The 22,754-nt window shown below is 40.0% G+C and overlaps 2 protein-coding genes across 4 annotated transcripts; one reads left to right on the forward strand and one right to left on the reverse strand.

Moving 5' to 3' along the window:
- The first annotated feature begins 698 nt into the window (after positions 1-698).
- Positions 699-11,880, forward strand: tefb (TEF transcription factor, PAR bZIP family member b). 2 transcript variants are annotated; one of them, XM_029437651.1, is made up of 4 exons: positions 699-1,084; positions 6,529-7,041; positions 7,781-7,998; positions 8,367-11,880. In XM_029437651.1, exons 1-4 carry the CDS (start codon positions 979-981, stop codon positions 8,580-8,582), a joined length of 1,053 nt encoding a protein of 350 aa, XP_029293511.1. In that variant the 5' UTR covers positions 699-978; the 3' UTR covers positions 8,583-11,880. The 2 variants fall into 2 exon arrangements, with proteins under 2 accessions (XP_029293511.1, XP_029293510.1); XM_029437650.1 differs by lacking the exon at positions 699-1,084 and adding an exon at positions 5,448-5,799.
- Positions 11,881-12,994: 1,114 nt separating this feature from the next.
- Positions 12,995-22,501, reverse strand: tob2 (transducer of ERBB2, 2). Of its 2 annotated transcripts, none has more exons than XM_029437708.1 (3): positions 22,266-22,501; positions 17,916-17,983; positions 12,995-17,778 (listed from the first exon to the last, which is right to left on the reverse strand). In XM_029437708.1, exon 3 carries the CDS (start codon positions 17,774-17,776, stop codon positions 16,565-16,567), a length of 1,212 nt encoding a protein of 403 aa, XP_029293568.1. In that variant the 5' UTR covers positions 17,777-17,778; positions 17,916-17,983; positions 22,266-22,501; the 3' UTR covers positions 12,995-16,564. The 2 variants fall into 2 exon arrangements, with proteins under 2 accessions (XP_029293568.1, XP_029293567.1); XM_029437707.1 differs by having other exon boundaries at positions 12,995-17,822.
- Positions 22,502-22,754: the final 253 nt, after the last annotated feature.

Here is a 22,754-nt window from a genome sequence, read left to right on the forward strand (position 1 = left end):
TGAGACTTTATTATTTTTAGACTATTATGAGTTTTTCTCATAGTTTAGCTAGATAAGATTGTTTAACTAAATGAGAAATAAACCAAATAATGTTTACTTCTCCTTATAATGTACAGAGTATTTAAACTTAACTTGATTATTTAAATGTTTGCTACTTTGAACTAATAGTGGATATATATATATATATATATATATATATATATATATATATATATATATATATATATATATATATATATATATATATATATATATATATATATATATATATATATATATATATATATATATATATATATATATATATTCCACTATTAATTAGAGGAAAATATTGTCCTTTTTACGCCACTGCATTTATTTTAAAGCTTTAGTTATTTTGAAGATTCTTATTAAAACAAAATATTAATGAATTAATACATTTTGATTTATTATTGGATAAGCTACCCAGCAGTGAAGGATCTAAATACTTTTTCCACCACATATTGCTACTAATACTTTCTCCACCATTTTAATTGAAGACCATTTCATTGCACTATGTGCTTTAATTAAAGCGATCACTTTTTTAGTGCACTACGAAAACAGGTCACTAGATGGCGCGGACGCTCGCGTAGATCTGGCCTCGTGTCTCTCGGGCTTGCACGTGCTGCCTCGCGTGCGTGAAGAGAAATGTGCTCATTTTGACAGTGTTGTTGTTTCCTTTCTGTCAGTGTCTGCTCTTTGCTCTTTCATTGGCTCTGCGGTGTGACTGACAGGCGCGTGCTCAACTGTCAACAAATCAACGTGGTTCAGGGTACGCGGCTCCCCTCCCTCATTATCATACAAGTTGTTTGGACACATGCACGCATCCTCGTGATTCTGACTTGCTACAAAGTTGGTTAAAAGTGACTGAAGTCTGTTGCTGACTCACAGTTTTGAGCGTTTCTCACTCAGTTGGACTCGTATTTTAGACATCAGCAGATATTCCACAGGTTGCTCGTCATGTCAACAGCTAACCAAATCATCTTCGGAGAAAGGAGCGACGTTCCTGATCTCTTCAAGTCCATGGCTGATTGTTCCTTCTCCTTCCCGGCCTTTGATGACACCAGTAAGACTATTTTCAGATGTTTTTTAAAGCAAAAAAAACAGACTTGAAACCTGTCAAAGCGTTGCAGGTGGTATCATATATTTTAAAGTATTGTAAGTGCAATTGTAAGGATAATCTACTTGAATATTGAGTGATTTTATGCTACTTTACAACAGTTGTACTATTTACTCCACTGCAAGTACGTGACTAAACGTATGCATTTTTATAGAATAAACTACTCAACATTATGTAAAGTAGCTCAAGAGATACAGAAGTATCCGCTGTCGTACCACCAGACTACAGAGCAGCATCTTTCCTCAGGCTGTTGAGTCCTGAACAATTTCTCCACTCCACCTTTGTTTGTCGTTTGTTTGTCTTATGTAGCAAACTTGGACTATAATTGCATTTCGTTGCACAACCATGTGTTGTTCAATGACAATAAATGAGCTTCAGCTCGGCCACATACATCACCAGTAATAATATTATGAAGCAGAATGGCCACTGATTGGATTGAGTACTTTTACTTTTGATGCTCAAAGTAGTTTTGCTGTTAAAAGTACTATAAATAAATTAAAAAAATGCAGGTATAGTATTTTTACACTTACATTGCTACTTTATTTAAGTAAAATATCCCAATGCTACTTTCACCATTGGTGAAAAGTTGTTAAAACTGTAGGAGACAATTTAAATCCTGATGTATAAACTACTGTAAAACACCTCATTGCAATGGGATTAAATATAGTCTGGTCTCTCTGTCTCTCTGTCATACATGCCCCACTCCTGCGATCAGGAACTCGTCTTTGTATTGATTACTATAGTAAGGTGCTCATTGTTGTATGTTGAAGTTAATTATGTTGCAGGTTTAGGCCTATGTGGAAAAGTGTCAGCAAACTGTGTGCTGTTTCTCCATGCAGTCTCACCACTGCAACTGATGCAACAACACTGAAACAGTCCTCACAGTTTCATCACATCATTAGTTTCTTTTTGCACTCGGTTTGTCTTCTGTACTTTCTTTGTTACTTGCTTTTATTGGTTTATTTTTTTGCATTTTTATCCAATAGTTGACAGAAAAGAAACATAAGGTAAGAGTGAGTGAGGGAGTCATGCCACAAAAGGCCCCCAGCATGTAACAGAAGCTGATATGATCACATGTTGTTGTGACAGGGATACCCCTTTCTTTCTTTCTTTCTTTCTTTCTTTCTTCGTAGTAGTAGTGTTTTTCCACCCCTCACCTGTACTGCACATGTCTAAACGGCTCTCCTCCAGATGGTGAGGACAGTGTTGTCAGAACATAATGGTCTGTTTACTGTGTATGATCAGACTTTCACATCCAGGTGCAAGTGACCTTTAGTAACACTGGTAAAATAACTTTACTTTTCTATTATGCTCTTTTACTATGTAGTAGAATTTGCGGACTATCAACTGTTGGTATGCAAATTGTGATTTTGGACATGACTGTATAAATTCTTGAAGGGCCCTTCAGCAGGGTTGATGGGAATAGGCCGAGGGTCTGGTAGACAATGCTGGAATTTAGATTCAGCATATACATTTTCAATGTGTAAGATATGCCAGAATTTAACTTAAAACATTAAAACAATTAACTAACATTGTCAACAGAATGACAACTGACTAGCTGCGCTGCGTCCAGTCTGTAATACCACTTGTTCCTCTAGAGGCGACAGTGAGTCACTGTAGCGCCAGTCGGCGCTCAGTAGAGAGGGAGAAGAAGTAAAGCTGCCTGACTCATGTGTCCGTTTTATAGTTTATTTTTGTTATTGGATTACAAGTGGCAGAAACGAGAAAACCACGCGCACCACCTCGCTTCGGCCTCACTGCTGTTTCACTGAGTGTATAGATTGTCAGCGGTTGTAAATGTTTTGTTTTGGGGATTAAGTTCATTTTCATGGAAAGAGGGACTTTGCAATTAATCTGATCACTCTTCATAACATTCTGGAGTATATACAAATTGCGTTCATAAAAACGGAGGCAGCAGACTTTGTGAAAATAAATATTTGTGTGATTCTCAACTTTTGTCTAGGGCTTTTATTGTGAAAGGGGGAAAAAAATATAGCATAATTAAAGCTTTTTTGTTTTGGTGATTATGTTTTGCTATTTCCAACACTGAGTAAAGTTGACAAGGAGTTTCAAATCCTTATTTGCCCTGGAGGTGTTTGTCGAGCAAAACCTTCTTGTTCTCATCTATCCCAAAACAAGGACACCTCTTATCTGAGCTACTTACAATGTTGTCATGTGAACAGACTGTAGAGGGCACTGAGAAGTGGTTAGTCTAAGGATCCCCCCCAACAAGCTCTGCAGAATATTTAGCAAGTAGCAAGGTTTGATAGCTTTGTATACTGTGACCTTTTTGCACAAGTACAGGTGAGGCACTAAACATAACTTAATTAATGCTTGTGGTTATTGTGCAACACAGACTGACCCAGTTACCCCTGCCACATGACCACCTTGATATTCATCATCCTGACAGAGGGAGTCTCAAGCTATGTACTTCAAGATTTGGAAGGATGAAACCCTCTTTTTAATGGTCACACATGCAGAGCACACAGCACACAGTGAAATTTGTTCTCTGCTTTTAACCCATCCTTATACCAGGAGTCTACTACTAGGAGCAGTACTATACCAGTACTATACTGCATAGTAATCCTAAAGTTTGGAGTTTGTATAGTGTTTATACTTAAAAAAGACTATCCTAAATGTAAGAAATTAAAGTACATAATTTACTGCAGTGCAGCAATTTGCTACCTTTCTTAAGTGTACTCAGCACTGTTGATAGACACCATGGAAGAAATACAGGCAACCTCCCTGTTGACCAGCTCAAAGCTGGGTTTTTCACCTAGTCAGTTTCAGTATCATCTGGTGTTTTTAGATGGAAACTATAAACCATGACTTGGGGAGATGTGGTATTTTAAATATAATTAATAATATGGAGTTTGGATGGTGGCAAGTCAAAACAAATATTATTATGCTTTTGGTACTGCTGATGGACTAGACTCTGAAATCCTAACCTTTTGCTTAACACGGTGTATTCTTGCACAGTATTCTTTGGTGGTACATCGCTTACCATGCAACATCAAAATAGAGCGTTTGCTGGTCACTCACTCTGATAATTGAAAGTGTGGAGGAATGGGAAAAATACAAATTAGGATAAATGGCCAAAAATATTTTACATGGTGTGTAAAATGATTTTGCGCAATGTTTCAGAAGTGTTCAGTGCAAAGGCTGAGGCAAATCAAACGTTGTAAAGATACTGGTATTTTCTCTGCCTGTTGCTCCATTCATTAATAGATAAAACGGGATTGTAAACAATACATCAGTCAGATCTTCAATCCCCTCTCTGTAATCAAGCTGCTGCAGCAGGTTTCATCAGCTGTGGCAGTTACAGCAGACACAGAACACTTTGTTTACCGTGTAGTTACTGTGACGAATTTGCAAAAATAGTTAAATAAAAACGCAGATTAGGTGTTTGTGCGGTCTGAACATCGTGTTCCTGAAACCAAACATCCTGCTGAAGAGACTGTCACGCGCAACATTGCGGCGCTTGCACGGAAACGTGATATGTCCTCTTTTGTTGTTACAGTCTGAGCGCTTAATGTAAAATACTAAATCGCTGACAATTACGGTTGTGTGAAATAGATGGCACAATGAGTCGAATTTTAGAGGGTTACTTGATAGTTTTGCTAACATGAGGTCGAAACATATAGTTGTGTTGGGCAGTAGAAAGACGTGGTGGTAAATTATTATTAAGACACGGAGAAGTATCATTTAGAGCCGTCTGGTGAGGAACTCTGTTACCTTTGGGTCCCCTGCCTGTTCCAGCTCGCCTTGGCCCACACGTGCCAACTATCTGAAGCCACGCCCCTTGACAAATTGTACTTTCACGTGAGTAGGATGGGGCGGGGGCACGTGTTTTGCCACGAGTATCTCCTTGTGGAGGGTGGTTGGGATGCGCGAGTGACAAGTCTTTGCACGAGCACACTGCGTTTTTTTAGTTAGTTTTTTTTAAGGGTGTATCAAGAGTGTGCATGGATGCAGATGTGCTATTTAATCTGTGGTCATGATGAAAGTGTGCAAATGATGTAGTAGGCTTCAGATGGATGCTGGATGCTCCCCGCGTCCTTGGTTCGCAGGTTGTATGCGCAAGCAGTGTCAACTTAAAAGATATTATGATGGCGGCACGAGACTATTTTTGTTCTAGATAAAGAATTGATCTCCATGTGGAGATGCCAATGAGCAGTCGTAGAACAATACACAGACAAAAAGGAGCGCCTATTTACTCAGTGCATTCACTCACTGTCACTGTAATACACAATAACATGGACAGCTCTGTCAACCAATCAGCTTCTACTATTCCCACGAGTGGGCGGGGCATGTAGCTCATGAATATCTAACGAGCGCGCTCGGTGGGCACAGAACAAGGGGCTTGTGTAGTGTTGTTTTTGCATCCTAAAAGCGTTAATATTGACACAGGCCTGAAAGAAGCACTAGTGGTGACTGAAGCGATATTTTGCGTCTGTTGCTTCCCGGTGGAGGAGGCAGCTCTCGGCACCGTTAGGAACATCGCCCCTGTCAGGTAACAATGTCTGGCAAAGCCGCGGTGACAGTTGTGCTTAAGCCCAGCGGTAACGAGTCTACAGCGGCTCCGCAGAAGTCCTTCCCTTTTGTTTTAAAGAAGATCATGGACATTCCCCCTCCTAACATCCTGGAGGAAGGCGACGACGGTAAGATCAAAATGCGAAAACGAGCGCTCCGTCTGTTTATCCCATGTTTGTCGACGGGTTTGACACTATATACTCATATGTGTATATATATGTTTATACGCATATGCCGTGTGTTTATATTCCTCAAATCTAAATATATGCCAAGGGCTGTTTATTTGTATACAATAATAGCCGTTGATTAGGCCAGATTAGGACCGACACGCTATATATATATGTTGCACTGAGTCAGGTCCAACCGAGGCTGAAGGGAAACAAAAAGAACAAAAAGTTCCAAGTCCTCTCTGCTGCTCTCCAAGCAGCGCACACACTGGGAAGACACCTTGAGACAAAGACAATTTTGACTTTCCATTACACACACTGGTCTAGTGTGTTATTTGGTCCCGTGTTTGGTGGTGCATGTGTGGAACAAACGGGACTCTTTGCTTGTTGTCTGTGTCTTTCCTTGTCTACTTTCTGGTTTTCTTGAAGCCTTGTTTTGTCATTTATTCCATCTAGGAATCTACTTTCTCACTTTTAAACTCATTGACACGTTCTTTGGTGAAACCCTCTTTATTTTTTTTGTCAGCACCACACCCCCCTCTTTCCATCTGCAAATTAGCTCTTCCTGTGTGTGCACCTGTCTGAGACGCTCTGAAAGGACCTCTTTTGTCATTGTGTGCACTGGAAAACATTTAACTCGCAACAAGCAGCCGTTTATTTAACCACAGTTTCCTCTTGTCTTTAATGCAGAAATAGAGAAGGAGAAGCTGGTCTCATCTGAGGATGCGGAGGGAGGCGCGGCCGGAGCAGCCAGTGCTGGAGGAGGCGGTGGCGGTGGAGGGGTATCAGCCTCCTTGACCCCAGCTATTTGGGAGAAGACAATTCCCTATGATGGGGAGACCTTCCACTTGGAGTACATGGACCTGGATGAGTTCCTCCTGGAAAACGGGATCCCTGCGAGCCTGGAGGAGGAGGAGCTACAGAAGACTCTGGCCTCGGTGGGAATCAAAGCCAAATTCATCCCCAAGGTTACACCTACTACTACTACTACTACTACTGCTGCTGCTGCCCCTGTCCCCGTCTCAGCAGCTTCCCCCTCCGCCACCTCTACGGTCACCTCAGATCCAGAGGAAACGGTGACAGTCACTACGTTACTACCAGCTAAGCTTGAAGAAGAAGATGAAGAGGAAGAGGAAGGACAAGAAGAGGAATCTTTGTCCGAGGAGGCAACAGCCGAAGTGGAAGAGAAAGAGAAAAAAACAGGTGAGAAATGGAGATGTAATATTTTATCTTTGGATTTACACTTATATTATGATACTTCAGATAACTCTTACTGTTTAATCCTCTTCTCTTTTCCCTTTTAAATTCCCCATTTCTATAAGACATAATAGAGAGACTGTTTTGAACAACACTGAAGTGTGCCATTTGTTTCAGCGGTCTGTAGTTGTTTAGGTGTAGCTGTATTGTGTACTTTCTGTTGCTCGCTGGAGAAACATAAACTAACATTTCACATGTCGACACACAGACCTTTTGAGCCCATGCTATAGCTTTTATTATGTTTGGCCCTTTGCCAGCCCGGCGGTCCACTACACAAGACTGATCAGTAAGAACCTGCAACTAAAAGCAGACACTGTCAGTGCTTTGTTGAGAAAAACCACATTACCTGTTGACCAAAACCTATGATCACAAAGGCACAGAAGCTTAAAACATGCAGGCATTACATTTCCCGGGAAAACACGAGCTCACCATTACCAAAGGTCTCTTACCTGCTAAGTTACCAGTTTGGTATGTTCTGTTCAGTCAAGACACTATAACAATATTAGTGCCCAGTGAAACAATATGTTAAGCACAAAGCAGCCTCCTTCTGTCTTAATCGCCTGTGTCCTGGGCAGTTCTTACACATGTGTCAATTCTTATACCCAACAATAGATATGGTTAGTTTTGTTTTATTGGAGTAGCTTCTCTTGTATTTAAGGTTACTTTGTGTCTCCGTGCCCCATAGATCGTAAGCCTGCAGAGCGCAACACTCCCTCCCCCATCGACCCGGAAGCCATCGAGGTGGACATTAATTTCCAGCCGGATCCCACAGACCTGGTCCTGTCCAGTGTGCCGGGAGGAGAGCTGTTCAACCCGCGCAAACACAAGTTCTCCGACGAGGAGCTGAAACCGCAGCCTATGATCAAGAAGGCTAAGAAAGTGTTTGTTCCTGATGAGCAGAAGGTAGGCTAATTTAATCAAAGAAACACTTTTGTTTGTTCCAAAACTGTCAACAAATGACGACTGGGACACTTATTAATAATTATTTAGGTCTGGGGCACTGATAGATATTGGCCATAAACAAACATTATTTTTAACTTCAAAAAGGGATGACTAAGTGATTGCAGTTTGACTGTGTTCTGGTCAGTGCTGGTAAAGAGTAAAGCCTTTGCAAACACAGTGGTGGATTAGAGATCAAAGATGGGGAGGGGGGGGGGGGGGGGGATGTTCACAACACAGATGTTTGCTTGTATCAAATCCCTTGCTAGTGTTGGTTATGTACAACTCTACTTCTCCCGTTCTGTTTCTCACTTACACTCTCGTTCCCCCAGGATGACAAATACTGGTGGAGGAGAAAGAAGAACAACGTGGCAGCGAAGCGTTCTCGTGACGCGCGGCGGCTGAAGGAGAACCAGATCACGGTGCGCGCCTCCTTCCTGGAGCGGGAAAACGCAGCGCTGCGGCAGCAAGTGGCGGAGCTGCGAAAGGACTGCGGTCGCTGCAAGAATATCCTGACCCGATATGAAGCTAAGTACGGCCCACTGTAAAAAACTGAATAGAACCCAAGACGTATCAATGAGACAAAAAGCAGAACTCTCTTCCCCGCAGAATTCAACACGGACACAAACCACCAAGGGAATCTAAATTTGCACTGTCGTCTTCGCTGACCTCCAGTCACTGTGTCGAGCTCCAGCTGTTGTTTTCTAACACGATGCTGGAGTCTAGGATACACACTGGCGAGGCGTGATGAGAGCGGTGGTCACAGGAAGGCCTGTGGAGAGCGCCTGGCTCCTACACTCGGAGAGGACGATTGTGGACACTCCCGTGGTCAATCACACATGGAAAATCTAATCCGTCTCAAGGCCGTTTCAAGAAAGTCAGGAAATCTGAAAAAGAGCAGAGTGGTACAAAAGAATCCCAGGATTTTTACATACGACACAAATCAGTTTTTATCACAGCACAGCACTTCTTCTTAGTGGACCAAAGCATGAGTAACGTCAATTTAGAAGTCCTGTATTTAGAACGATGCACACTTACCGCCCCTAACATTTCCTCGTGTTGCACTCATGTTTGTGTCGTGTCTGTACTTTCTTTAAAATACTCCGGCTGAGGCTAAGGCGGTTGGCAGGGTAGGAGAGGAACAGATAAATGATAAAGGAGCAGGAGAAGGGATTCAGTGGTACTTCCAGACCGCAGCGAAAGGAAGCAAAAGGCTGAGGTCTGCAGAGGAGAAAAGGACGAGAGTCCGTTAGTGATTCAGTCACAGTTCTTCCATCTTGTAACCCACATGCACGCCTCTGCGCACACAAAAACTCTTTGTGTATATAGTCATCTCCCTGTGGCACATAATAGATATGTGTGTGTGTGTATCAGTGTGTAATTCATTTTTGCACTTCCTCTTAAAAAAAACACAGTGTTTTAAAGATTATAGTGGTGGCAGGTATCTACCTTATTTACTACCACCATGGGAGACACAGTAGCTTCTTATTAGGGGGAAAAAACATGCATGACCTACAATTTTTAAAGCTACTGTGATCTAGTTTCCTTTTCTACTAACCTCAGATCAGCTTCCAGAGCCTCACACAAGTAGAAGGGTTTTTTAAAATTATTTTTTTCAGATGATTATACAAATTAGTTTTTTTCCTGTCGGTTACTTTCGAAGGCACATGTCTGATGATCTCCAGGGCCCTCACCGGTGGAGGGGTATGTTCATGCGTAGAGATGTTTATTTTACTGCACACTGCAGGTAGAGGGCGCTAGAGCCTCCGCCTGTCTGGTTATGGTGTAGTGATGGCTGGATTGATTTTACATTTTAGTCGCAGTCGACTGCTTCTAAACTTTGTAAATAAATGATTGTTTCATAGTCTTTATTTCCTAAGACAAGGAGACTGTGTCTTTATTAACCCAATACTATTCCTTATAATTGCCAAATAGTCAATGAGTGCTGTATTTATTCTGATGGTAATAATGCATCTGTTGATTTTGATGTACAACAATATGTCAGATAATTCTATTTCCTTTGAGGAACAATACTTCTATAATGAAACCAATGCAGGGAAATCAATGGGTAAACTGTGCTTTTTGGATGTTTGTTTAAACAACGGATTTATATAGTTTTATTCTCTATATACTTAAAGCATGTGTCTGAACACACAAAGGACACACTCTTATGTATCTTATTCAACACTTCCTATTTTGAATGGTAAAAGTTTAATAGGGCTACAAAGTGGTTGAGGCAGAGAGCACATAAAGCAGCATAATTCATACATTGGGTTATTTTTCTAAATTAGTAAATACAGACTGTTATGGGACTCTTAAGCTCAAGTATCTTTTGCTGATGCACATTTTGTGCTTGGTCGACTTGTGCACATAATCGCCATCATCTTGGAAATAAAATTAATGTGGCAATAATACTCTGTTATGTAATGCTCGTTTTATTTCAGTGACGTATGTAAAATTGTTATGATGTACTAAATAGAAATGCCCCAAAGTCATTTGTGCTTCCAGTTTAGATCCTCTGTAGTCTAGGATCCTAATGCATGAAACCCAGTAAACTTGTCTTTTTTGTTTTTCTTGAATATACACCAAGTGTACTTATGTCTGTAAACCATCACTGAAACTGAATATGTTTTTGGATGGGTACGTTGATGGTCTGTTGTACAGTTCTGTCAAAAGAAAAAGAAAAACATCTTTGCTTTGATCTCCTGTGTTTACGACTTGCATAATAGCGCCACCTATCCTCGTGCAGCCAGTGCTTGACCTCGGGGCAAACATCCGCTGAAAACGGCTTTTTGATCACTGTGTGGATTGTTTTCTATTTACTAAAAGCTTGATCTATATCTAGATACACTGGATCAGTTGGTGATTTTGTGTTTTCTTGATAGATTCTGTGTTTGTTTCAGTTTCCTGAAGGTTTAGTGAAATGTCTTGGCAATGTTTTCATGTTGCATTGACATCCAAACTTCAATGCATTGACTGCATTATGCTATGTTATACATCAATGTAGTTGATGAATGCAAACATTTAGTTTATAAACTAAATTAATATTGTTCTACATCAGGCTGACTAAAGGTACAGGCCAAGAGATTATTTTAGAAGACAGAAATTAAGATTGTTTTATTATACTGCATACAGAATTTCTTTTTTTAATGGAAAGCTCCTCATGGAACCAGCTTGTAAATCTCAAACTTGCTCATTTCATGTTTAGCAGGCTGTGTCACCAATAGGAAAGGAAAATGGCAGCAGCAGTGGTTTAGATCTGCAGCTGTCTGTCGCCACCTACAGACAAAGATAGTAACTGCTGCTTCACTTTTAAAACCAGTTTTGCGCCACCTATAAGTAATGTTACAACGGCATGTTTTCCTCTATAGGAGCTCTTCCTTAGAGGTTTTTAATTCCTATGCCTAAAATCGGGCTTGGTCAGACACTTCATCATTAGGGGATTCAGAATGAAAGTGACTTATCCAGAGCTGCTGCGTTACAAGGGACACACACAAAAAGCATAATAAAAACTTTAGCTTGAATACTCTCTGCAGGTGGCACGTGTGTAAATTGATTTCTTTGCCTGTACGTCTTGCAAATTAGCATCTACAGCTGAAGGTCTGCGTTTTTATTTTTGGCTTAAACTGTTGTCTCTGGCTTTTGTGTGCTGCGCATCATTGACATAACGTCTTCGTTTGCTAATTAAAGTAGCTACAAAACCCCTGAAAGAGTTGTGGTTTGTTTTATTTTCTCTTTTTTTATACAAACATGTTAAGTGTTTTTTGTATTGTCCTAACCATGTATAGGATGCAGTACCATGTCCTAACTGTATCTTGTAATTAAAAAATAAATTGAGATTTAATGGCACGTGGGTTCTTTGCTTGACCTTGCCCGAGTCATCAGTCAGCTGCGGCAGCTCTAATGGCACTGAGACAAAAACAATAGAAGCACAGTTTAGTGTACGGATGGAGACGTCTTCCTCATTCTTTTCCTCACCCTTGATGCACACGTTCACATGTATTTACATCACCCATGTACACACTCATAATCCTGATTGTTTTCCTTCGCCTTGTTTTGTTTTTTACTGTCCCTTCATTGCCTCGGTCCTGCTGCTCATCAGTATTCCAGAGGAGTACGAGATGTTGCGTAATGATCACATCGACACACTGGGGAGCAGCGTTGCGTAACAGCAGCCTCAAAGACAAGTGGGATGGGGGGTGTGTTGAGAAAGGAAAGTGAGGAAGCAGGGGAGGGGCTCTTGGAGTTGGGGGGAGAGACAAGAGGAAAGGATCAGGTGTTTGGAAGGATGGAGGAGAGAGGACAAGAGGGGGCTGAAGAGGGAGGGAGAAGAGAGGGGTGCAAACAAGATGGCAAGGGGATGGACAGAGAAAGATGGAGAACAGGGATGCAGCTAAAAACATGTGAGCAGAGGGAGGGAGTTGGGATGCTGTGAGTGGGCGATGAAGACGTGGAGGAGAGCCAAGGAGGAGCCTGGCCATGCATGTTAATGTCACACCCCTACATGTTACTATAGAACGCGCAGCCCAGTGTGTTCACGAGGCGGGCCAACCTCGCAGCTGGCTGCATCCGACAGACCGAACGAGGGCTGGATGATGAAATTTAATGTAATATCTGCTGGGATGGGTCCAGCTGAGGTGGGTGGTGAGCAATCTGGCTCCTCACCATTTGAGAATTTCATCTTTGCTTTGAATTATTGATCAAACATCATTTGAATTTGTTTACTGCAATAAGCTCTGGCATTTCAATCTGAGGCTTCTCACATGAAAACAAGGGATCTACTTTTTCTAATCTTTGATGTGCAATATGTTCAGATTGAATGAGTATATGACAGTAAGAGGTGCGAGAGAGCTGGATGCATCTATGACCAAGCGGAAAATTCATGTCACGCAATAAGTCTATTTTTTCTCCATTTAGTCAAACAATGAGGATGATACAATTAGCTTATTTTCCATGCTTATTTTTGCCAATCTGTTTATATTTTTATTACAAACTTAAAAAAAGAATCTGATACAATAAGAAACTGCAGTAGTAACTCCCCATTCTTGGGGGGGAGGGGGGCAGCAGCACAGAAAACAGGTCATTGCATTTCAGTAGTGAAAGATTCATTACACATCTACAGGGTGTACAGATCAGATACAAAATAGGAAAAAATAAAATACAGGCAGGAAAGAAAGCACTATATTTATACATCTGAACTTTTAATTATATCTATTTTTTCTCTTAAATGTTAAATTTTACATAGAAAATAAACTTTTTTTTATGACAATGAAATATTCCAAAGTGCAAAATAAAACGCACACATCGATATAAGCAAAAGGACATCAGAATACAAAATTCTTGTTTTTCCTCTTCATTAATGTTCAACCCTGATTGTAGAATAGCTTGCGTTCGGAGTGGATTTGCAGTGTGTTTAAAACACAAACCAGCGTTCACTTTTACAGTAATCGCTCACATCTTCAGATCTCACCTCAAGAGCCAGATTTGTATGCAGAGGAAATTTAACAACACACCTCGTTTGCTCTCAATAATCTCACAAATATGAAAAGAAAGTGTCACATGGACATTTTTGGACATTCAGGCGACTAAAACTTTCTCCATGACTTTTAAACACACAAAGAAAAACAGTTTCCTCTTTTCCCCGCAGGCCATCTCAACCAGGGTTGACATATCACATTCACAGCACATTCATTTCCTTCATCCTTTCTGAAACCTGCCGTAACACTGTCTTCCTATTGAGACGATATATTGAATTTCTTTTTTTCCTGGTTGCAGAGAGGTAGAAACCCCTTAAATCCTTCAGGGTAATTTAAATTATGGCATTACATTGCACTGGAGAAGGGCACGCGTCTGTGTAAGCAAAGACAGTCTGGGATATGGCTATAGTATCAGGACCAAAGGACCAGGATGATGAAGAGAACCCACTGGGAAAAAAAACGAGGTAAAACTTTATAGGATATATACTATGGGGGACATTTTTATTTTTAATAAATCTGTTTTATCTGGGTACTGTAGAAGCATACATGAGTGTTAGCAAGTAGTGTTGATGTGTTTCAATAAAGAGGGGAAACAAATTAGTGGGACATTTTTCCAGGGGGAAAAAGGATTAATATGTAGTGAATGTAGAGGCCATTTCTTTCAAAGGAATCTGAAATGTGGAATTTTTGGTTCAACTGCACTGCCTATGGGGAGTAGTGTTATCAGACTGCCATGGGAGCACAGAAAAAAAAGTGATAGCCATCTTTTCCTACACAAACCCACTGTAAACATTCACATCTTAAACTTCAAATCCAACTTGAAGAATGAATACATTTACCCGTCTTATTAGACAAATGCCGTACAAGGTACAATACACATTCAATACTTTATTCTGTACATCTTTATTTTTGTCTCGGTTTGCATAAATTCATGTTATTTTCTGAAAAAATAACCTCGGCATGTAAGAAACTAAACAAAGAATCTGAACATAAGAACTTTGTATATACATATTCCTGGACTTGCCATGTCTTACTCATACAAATGTCAGTGATCATTTTTGCAAAAAAACAAAAATATAGAAATATTGGAAATAAATTACAAAACAAAAAAAGATATATAAATGCATCTTTCCCTCACAATAACAACATTTACAGAGATGTGCATCTCCCCACCCATTCCCTTGAAAAGTGACCAAAAAAAGAAATAAATAAAAACTTGCATGCATATGACAAGCTGTCACATTGCAAAACCAGCCGTGAGCCCAAGTCAAGGGTCCTTGGGTCATCTTATACAAAAACATCTATGGGTTCTTGAAAACATTCAAATAAACGGACTCGACAAACAGCATCTCCTCACTAGCATGATGCATTTGAATACAAATTAAGCTCCCGTTTGAATCTCTCAAGCATTTCATGATAGCTGAATAAAAATGTGCCATTACCAAACAGAGGGCAAAGAAGGTGTAGTGCTCGTGTCTGTGGACAACACACAGTCTCAGGAGCCCAGTAATAAAGTGCTGGACGGCTCATCTGAGAGTTACCCTTTCCTGTAGTGACTAACCAACAATCGCATGGACCCGGCTGGTAAACAAACCATTGTTGGAAACAGGCGGCGGACTACCACAGATCTGACAAGCTATCCAATAAAGCGACCAAAAGCCGCAGACTCATGAAGAACATTCATCTGTAGGATTCTATTTTTTCTTTGATAACAGCCAGAGAAAAGAGCTCACTGAAGAATTTCAAGAGGAGGGAGAGAATAGTGTGAGCCTTTGGCTTCAATACCATTTAAGCTCACCACAAACGTGTTCTGGGTTTTAAAGTGTCGCTCTCTAAGCCAATACAGCCTGGATGCCACCGAGGCGAAAGAACCCTCTAGCTGCTGCTCTCTCCCTCTCGTTTCCTTTGGTCTTCCCTTCTCCATGCAGAGGAAAACCTCTCCTTCATAGTCAAAGTCATGCTAAGCCATTTATCACAATCCCTACTGCTTAACTGCTGCATCCCATGCTCCTCTTCACCTTCACACGCTGCCGACTGCAATGGCGTGCGTGTACATATTTCTGCACGTGTGTGTGCATGTATGAAACCATAAATTACATTCCTGTGTATATAATTGAGGTATCATCGCACTGTTATGGTCTTAAAATGCAAATATTTACTTGTTTTTCCACATTCACCAAGGTTTCCCTGACCTTCCCAGCTGCAGTTTCCCTCTGACAGATGCAATACATTCTCCTACATCACTCCCTTAACACCCCGAAGCTGCCTTTCTGCTCCCGCCGCTGCTCTTACTTCATTTAAACCCATGTCATGTACACATTCCAGCTGACGATAAACTGCTTCCAATATGCGCCCGGTGACAACAACAGAGTCGAATGGTGCCTGCGCACGAGTACGTTCCAAGGGTAACGGGCCCACCATCGTACAAATAATGAATCTCTCCATCACACTGAGCCACAACAAAACAGAGCAGCACTACACGCACACACACGCACAGACAGCCGAGCCCCCCTCTCTGTATTTGTGGCAAGTAGGGCAGAGCAGATTGCAGAGCAAAGTGCTGAGCTTTCCACAGCCGTCGTTCCCTGCAGGACTTGGCGAGGTCCTTTTTTCACAGCATGACAGTGCAGTGCAAAATGGAGCTATACTAGAGCCGGGTCCATTAAACTACAAGTCAAGAGAAAAAAAACAAGTCCCTCACATTAGCAATCAGTGAAAAATAATAAACGTAAAAGATTGGCAATGACTCAACGTAGAAAAGGAACTCCCCTCCCCACCCACCCACTCCCGTCATCAAAGCCAACACACAGAACGTGATGAGTAACAGTAACGGACGAAAGGGCAGGGTGGGGTCGGAGGTAATGAAGGAACAAAACAAAATCACATGAATTATTCAGTGGACGTTGTATTTTGAAATCCTTGTAGTAAAAGTAATTCTTAACTTGTATTAGTATTAGAACAATTTGTTAGAAACAAAATGAAAATATCTGGAGCATCATTTTCCAAACCCACCTCCTCCTCCAACAACAATTCTTATAGTTACAAATGAAGGCTTAGTTGGCCAGCACGACAGGCTGGAAGGACTGGCTGGGATATTGCAGGTTGTAGCTTCCTAAACCCTCGACGAACGGCGGCTTCTCCATGTAGGGGATTCCTCCGTTGCTGCCAATGATGCCCACACTCTGGGCGGGGGGAGGGCTGGAGAAGGGGTCAAAGGACGGATGGGTGTTGACAGTGTGGGGCGGTTGGAACGGGCTGGCGTGAGGCTGCATGGGCTGGGTGTCAGCATCAAAGTAAAGGGGGCCTGGCGATCCTGGGTAGACAAACTCTTTGGCGTTGGGGGAGAGCTGGCTGGCGATGGGAGCTCCGAGGGAGTGTAAGGAGAGAGACAGGGGCTTGTGCTTGAGCAGCTCTGGCGCCAAGATGGTGGTAGGAGAGCGGGTGACCATCCTCTGACCAGGCGGTATGACGGCTCCAGAGCTAGCTGCCGACGCGGCCCCACTGCACTTCTTCATCTTGGTCGAACCAAATTTAGTGGCGGCGAAGCTGGCTGTGGTGAAGGTGATGGGTTGAGGACGGGCAGTGGGGATGGCGGAGGGCGGCTGCTGAGCGGAGAGGTAGGGCAGCCCGCCGCTGGGAGGAGAAGGGGTGGAGGTGTTTGAGGAGTGGGCAGCGGGGTCGGTGGGCGTGCTGGAGCTGGGGTAGCTGAAAAGGCCGGGGCAGGATGGTGCAGACAGAGGTATGGGAGAGCTAGAGAGCGACGGCATGAGGGCAGGAGACGCCTGGCTTCCAATCGGCACAAACACCTGAGCGTCTGGGTTAAACCCCAAACTCTTGGCCTCCTCCGCCTCTGCATCTCCTTTAATCTCTCTGATCACCCCTTCAGCCCTCTCGCCGTCGCATCCAAGGCCTGGAGGGTCCTCCAGGTAGAGAACCTTCACTGCCCCCTTCTCTCCAATCTGGTAGGATACCTCGTAAGGGTCAATCCACACACTGAGCTCTGCAGGAACATTTGCACGCACTTCCTCCGTGTCCAGTCCACTTCTCTTGGCGGCCAACTCCACCACGGGGTCCCTCGGTGCCCCCAGGTGAATGCAGCGGAAGGCAGAACCCCTGAGAGGGGCTTCAGGATACCAGTGACCCTCAAAACGAGACATCAGTATTCTCTCCAGCTCTTCGCCGAACAGGTCCGCCCGACGCCGAGGCAGCTTGTTGTACAGGTAGGACACGATGAAGTTGAGGGCGACCTTCACTTCTAGATGCATGGCTGCACCAGGTCAGCGCCGCCGTGGGAGCAAAGTGATCAAGATGCTGAAAGTGGGGCAATGCAAATGTAACAAGGAGTTTTTCCTCTGGCTTATTGTAAAGTGTATGATTCTTTTAGTGTCACCATGGTAAAGGCACCTTGAAGGCGGCAGGTTGCAGGCTGTCTTTTGTTGTCACAAGTATGGCACAATGTTTTCAGGTCCCAACTGTGAAGTAGAAAACAGAAGAAAGATGTTATTTTACCTTAAAGGAGCCAGAGGAAGATAAAAAAAAAGGGGGAGATCAAGGGCAATGGATCAAAGACAAAAAAATGGGGGAAGGACACCGTTATCCAGCTGTAGACAAGACATCTCGCTGTATTTTATGAGCATAGAAGGCCCCGGTTGTACGGGGACTGGAGTGTGCCAACAGAACAAAACAGTAATTAAATTGTTTTATAAAAACAAATATTATTTACATGTTTGTTTTTGTCTTAACACAAACAGCACTAAAAACTGAAACGTGCATATTATTGTTTTCTGAGTTGTTTGAACAATTGCAATTTTTTCAAAAAACTGCATCACAGTAAAGAAATGCAACAGAAGATTGTGAGATCCCGGTGGAATGGTTTAATGAACGCATCAGTTAAGTGAACGCTTCATTGATTTACATACTTATTTGAGTGGCACTCATGCCTCCATATAAGTCATTGCTAATGAAAGCAAGAAATGTACACGTCTGCAGCTATAGATCAAATTATTTCTTTACTGACCTGTAAGGGGAAACTCTAATTTAGTTCAAATTAAAAACTTGAAGTTTGAAGCCTTCAAAAATAAAGTCAAAGAGCTCTGAAACAGTGTGAAAACTCACCCTATTGCCTTTAGGAATCAAATGATACATTTCTATAATACAGTATGGCAAAAATACAGTACATTTGTTAGATGTGCGATGAGGGGAAAATATCACAGTTTTGATAACACCGCATTCAAACCCATTTTATTATATTTCATATTTTGGTTTCAACAACTACAGGACCTACTGATGGATGTAACAGATGCTGTGTTGTGGGCTTCATAAATCCTTTATAATCTGAATCCGATCCCATGGAGTGCACCCTGCTTTAATGCGTCACAGTCACACGGAGGCCATGCATCACCATGCAGAGTCTAACTGAATGAAAGATTATATGCAAAAAAAGAAGCAAAAAAAGCAATAACACCACGAAGACTCAAAAGGAAGAGGTGTAAAATGGCAGGACAGTAAGTCGACTTCACAGAACACCATTTCCCACCATGCAGTGCGTGTGACTACCCCCTCCCCTCCCCCCCATACACACACACGCAAACAATTCACTCACATTCACTTCCCTGCCAGATGGGGATTCGGCAGCTAAGATTAGAAAGACACCGCCGATTAAAGACAATTCTAATGTTATTACAGATAAAGCTGCACAGGCTGCATGCAGAGCTGCGGGAGTGACAGTTCAAGACGAGATTTACATTTCCCCTATGGCATGAATAAGGTGACATTGAAGGATAAGATGGGGTTTGGTTAGAATAGGCTATAAATAGGGCCCCATTTTGCATCATCTATGGTTAAAAACCACCTGGGTTAAAAATGAGTTGATCGTATAAAAGGATCTTTGAGCACAGTAGAAACCACCGGTCCATCACCTGCAACAGCCAACATCACTGAAAACCTGGAGTCCACACACAGCTAAGCTACCCACAGCTTCTACTGCATTTCATACCTCTCATTATATATAGGCAACAGCAAGATACACAAGATCCAATGTCATCCGATAACATTAGTCCAGTTAATATGTGCAGATGTGTTGCTTCAAGACTGCAATAAAATGGTCTAAATCTTAAACCACAGCAAGCAAATTTCAATAAAAACATCCAAATATTTCATGTTCATTATTTCCCTCACTATGTTTATATTTGTATTTTTCACTGGTACACAGCTTGCAGATGCTAGACTCATTTTTGCAGGCCTGTTGTTGCAAGTTAGAGCAACAGTAAGATGCTATTTTTGTTTACATGGACTCATCAGAGCTGCAAATGTGTGACACTGTGCTGCGAATCATCCCCTACATGTCAGGTTTATCTATTAAGAACAAGTGATCTTACTAATAACACAAGCTAATGTGAGATGTATATAGAGATATATAGATAGAGATAGAGAGATGTATATATAGATATATATGTATATATAGATATATAGATATATATGTATATATAGATATATATAGATATATAGAGAGATGTATATATAGATATATATGTATATATATATAGAGAGATGTATATATAGATATATATAGATATATAGAGAGATGTATATATATAGATATATAGAGAGATGTATATATAGATAGAGATATATCTCTCTCTATATATAGAGATATATCTCTATATATAGATAGAGATATATCTCTCTCTATATATAGAGATATATCTCTATATATATATATATATATATAGAGAGAGATATATCTCTATATATCTCTATATATAGATATATATATATATAGATATATATCTCTATATCTATATCTCTATATATATATATATATATAGAGATATAGATATATCTAGATATATAGATAGATATATAGATATATAGATATATATATAGAGAGATATAGATAGATATATATATAGAGAGATATAGATAGATAGATCTATCTATCTATAGATATATCTATATCTATATCTATCTATAGATATATCTATCTATATCTATAGATATCTATAGATATATCTATCTATAGATATATCTATCTATAGATATATCTATCTATAGATATATCTATCTATAGATATCTATAGATATCTATATCTATAGATATCTATATCTATATCTATATCTATAGATATCTATATCTATATCTATATCTATATCTATAGATATCTATAGATATCTATATCTATAGATATCTATATCTATAGATATATCTATAGATATATCTATCTATATCTATAGATATCTATAGATATATCTATCTATAGATATCTATATCTATATCTATATCTATATCTATAGATATCTATATCTATAGATATCTATATCTATAGATATCTATCTATAGATATATATCTATAGATATATATCTATAGATATATATCTATATATATATATATATATCTATATCTATATATATATATATAGATATATATCTATAGATATATATCTATAGATATATATCTATAGATATATATCTATAGATAGATATAGATATCTATAGATAGATATATCTATAGATATCTATAGATAGATATATCTATAGATATCTATAGATATATCTATCTATAGATATAGATATCTATAGATATATCTATCTATAGATATCTATATCTATATCTATATCTATATCTATAGATATCTATATCTATAGATATCTATATCTATAGATATCTATCTATAGATATATATCTATATATATATATATAGATATATATCTATAGATATATATATATATATATATATATATATATATATATATATATATATATATATATATATAGATATATAGATATATAGATATCTCTATATCTATATATCTATATATATATATATATATATATATATATATATATATATATATATATATATATATATATATATAGATATATATCTATATATATATATATATATATATATATATATATATCTATATCTATATCTATATATAGATAGATAGATAGATAGATAGATATAGATAGATATAGATAGATCTATCTATATCTATATCTAGATAGATAGATAGATATAGATAGATACAAAGCCCCTCAATAGGACATGAATATTATTGTGATTTTTCCTTTTATTGAATTTCCCTCTAACTTACAATTTTCTCCCAATAGAACTTTGAACACATTTGATAATTATTGACGTCTTAGAAATGGGAATATGTTGCACTAGCAAATGCTAATCAATGGATGTTAATGTGCAAGAAGAGGGTGAGATTGGAGGAATATCATCCAGGTTTGCATGCGCGATGACAAGCTCAGATAATAAGGGAGCAGGGTCTACCTGGGGATTTCTGCCATATGTCAGTCAAAAGGCAGTGGAGCAGAAGGGACACTGGTTTAGCTGATATGTAAGAGAAGAATCCCCCATGCCAATTTGTCGCTGTAAATTAAATTATAAAGGCTAAATAAGTGGTGAAGACCCTATCGCGCGAGTATGTGCTCACTGAGCAATAAAGAGGAGAGTCCCTCCTCAGCATAAACAACCCCGTCCAACAATGTATAAAAACGAAAAATAAGCATGACAGCTGAACAGACTTTAAGGGGTCACTTTAGCTAATATAAAACGGGCCAAGACAAAACAAAAGCTGGGTCTTTATTCAATGGCTGAACCAGTACAGTCATTCATTACAGTCAGCGCACTCTGCCAAGCCAAGCCAAACACCAACACACAGCAACATGCTGTTGACAATGATCACGCCTATACGGATATTTAAATACAATGTCATGCACCGGCTGACATGTAATTACTCACCTGTCGTCACTGATGCCCTAGCTTGACTTGCACTCCTGCGTTTCTGTTGTAAATCCCTTGTGTTGTCTCAGATTTCAAGGCGGATGTGTCGAGTCGTTGGCTCAGATGCTGACCACTATATATTTTTCACCTTAGTATTGTTTTCTAAAATGCTTCCCCAATTCTCCAATGTCCAAAGGGTTTCCCAGTTAGTCTTCAGCTGACAGTTTGCATGGAGGGTCCAGAGAAACTTTACTGTTTGACAACCCGGCGTATTTATACAGTGTGACTCGCCCACACGCCCGTGACGGCAGGGACTACTTTCTTCATATTATAGTAGCTGCTGCTGCTGCTTTATTATTATTATTATTATTATTATTATTCCATATGACGGTATTTATGCATATGTTCTCCTGTCAGTAAATCATTAGGCTAATGTCGGCTCTATGCACACCATCTATATAAATGTTAACCAGAAGATAGATTTTTGAAAACACATATAAACAAAAT

This window comes from Cottoperca gobio, chromosome 8 (genome assembly GCF_900634415.1).
Source record: "Cottoperca gobio chromosome 8, fCotGob3.1, whole genome shotgun sequence".
NCBI classification, from domain to species: Eukaryota; Metazoa; Chordata; class Actinopteri; order Perciformes; family Bovichtidae; genus Cottoperca; species Cottoperca gobio.